Source organism: Sinohyriopsis cumingii, chromosome 11 (assembly GCF_028554795.1).
Source record: "Sinohyriopsis cumingii isolate HCF-2022 chromosome 11, ASM2855479v2, whole genome shotgun sequence".
Lineage (NCBI taxonomy): Eukaryota > Metazoa > Mollusca > Bivalvia > Unionida > Unionidae > Sinohyriopsis > Sinohyriopsis cumingii.
This window is the reverse complement of record NC_142971.1, coordinates 60,636,222-60,638,308: the sequence shown is the minus strand read 5'-3', so window position 1 is coordinate 60,638,308 and position 2,087 is coordinate 60,636,222. Positions and strand designations below refer to the sequence as shown.

Here is a 2,087-nt window from a genome sequence, read left to right as displayed (position 1 = left end):
AAAGCTGCACATTATTCAACTCGTTTGATAAATTCAATATTAAATCGTTACCCATTTGAGATCCTCTTTTTATCTAGCTACATCATTTGACAGCAATTTGGACTTACCATAAATAATCGGAACTACGTCAGTGATGACGTCACAATCAAACTAATGACGGAAACTGAATTTTGATAGAATATTTGCAATGTACAATGCAGGATCTGCAAGTGACGAACTTTCTTAATATTTTCATAATAACCGGTTTGTTCCAAATCAATTGCTCTACAGCCGGACTACTGGGTAATTCGTTGATTGCAAAAGTTCGTCAGAGAACTTCATCGAGGACAGAAATCTCAGCTGAAACAATGAAAGTGGTAGGAGATGAACTTAGGACTATTCATCTGCAATTCGACAAATTCGATGGCGATTTTGTTGAATTTAATTGTGATAATTCAGCATACAAAATGATCATGTCACAATTTCCATATGCTGCTCTAAAATGGCGACACAATGGAAATATTCTAAGTATAAAACCGTCTAGAATGGTTTACAATATGGGTTTGCTAGCCATGCAAAATTTGGAGGTAATGGACGCAGGGTCATACACATGCGCAGTGGAATATGCGCCAAATAAACAGATGCCGGTTGCAGTATTTTCACTCATAGTTGGCGCCAAAATTATTGAAATAGCGGAAGGAAACACTCTTCATATTACTTGCAATGGTGACGACCTTCTTCAGCTTTTCCCAAATTCAGTTCAAATTTGGAAGCTTAAAGGAAAATTGATTTCGGTAAAGTACCGTAAACCGTCGAAAAACCCCAAACAAGATCTATTTAAAAATGTTTCCGGAAAATATGGTGGGACTTGGTTATGCGTGATTTTCGACAACTCAACCAAACGTGCTTGGAAAACTGCAAGATACAACGTAACAATATTGCCGCCACCTAATGCAATAGAGAAATTGTACACCTATGCAGTAGAGAATAAGATTAGAACTGGGTTGGTTATTGCAGGGATTATCTTATTTCTCTCCGGTGTGGTAGAAGTCTTCATCTCGAGAGCGGAGAAAAGAGACAACGAAATGGAAAGAGAACTGGAATACATCAAGAAACAATTCGGAATCCAACAAGCGGTAAAAACTACTCTAAAAGAACAACCTTTTCTTGTAATGGATGAAAATTAAATATGCATGTGTTCTAAATAATAATATCAATTTGACGAATACGATTCGATAATTTCAAGACAATATCTGAAACTTTTTCCTGAAGAAGTTGTTTTCCCCAACCAAAATACTTGATGATATTCTCAGGTTAGAGAAGTTCCTAAACCATATTTGTTATAGAGACTATACAGTTTTATGCGTGTGTATAGTCTCTAAAAAAGCTTACCGGATTATGTCTAAGGGTAGTATTATTTGAAGATCACGCCTAATATGTTTGGACTTGTCTGATGGATCAAGAAAAGGATTTTATCATCCGAGTTAAAACCAATTGAACGTGGACATCTAACATTTTGTTGACAAAAGGGGTTAGTGGTTGGCGGAAGATTTTGTAAATTTGGTTCTAGTTATTTCCACTATTCCATTAGAATACATTTTTACTTTAGTCGGAGAGTATGAAGGAAAATATGCATAAAATAAAATTCATCCTGTAGTTTCTTTAATGTATAAATAGTAGAGACTACTGAAATCAATCCAGGACGAGAAACCTCTGTCGTCGTGTGTTTATCCTCACGAAACATCATACTAAATATGACCACTCTGTCTCACTCGGGACAGACTAAGTGCAGCTTACAAGGAGACAGGCTGATTCACGGAGGTCCGAACATAATCGATCACATTATATGTGCAAATAATTAAAAAATATATAAATATATTCATGAAGGCCCCATTAACTCAAACTAAATATTAATTATTCTTCTAAAATTTAATATTTGACTAGTTTAATCAAAGTCGCCTTCTAAAAGAAAACCATTGTTCGTTATGGACTTTATAATGGTGGCCAGAAACGACGTCGAGTCTATCATAACAAGAGGGTGCTACGAATTTTTTCCAACACGCGCAGATTTCACTGTGACATCACAGCGCGCGACTTTTAATCCAGTT

General features: G+C 35.9%; 1 protein-coding gene across 1 annotated transcript; it reads left to right on the top strand.

Annotated features, from left to right (window-relative positions):
* The first annotated feature begins 249 nt into the window (after window positions 1–249).
* Window positions 250–1,209, top strand: LOC149788538 (uncharacterized). Its single transcript, XM_089975727.1, has one exon. It carries the CDS (start codon window positions 348–350, stop codon window positions 1,164–1,166), a length of 819 nt encoding a protein of 272 aa, XP_089831853.1. The 5' UTR covers window positions 250–347; the 3' UTR covers window positions 1,167–1,209.
* The last annotated feature ends 878 nt before the right edge of the window (window positions 1,210–2,087 follow it).

What these genes read in the sequence shown, in the direction of transcription:
- LOC149788538 (XM_089975727.1), top strand. Translation starts at nt 348, where the DNA reads ATGAAAGTGGTAGGAGATGAACTTAGGACTATTCATCTGCAATTCGAC.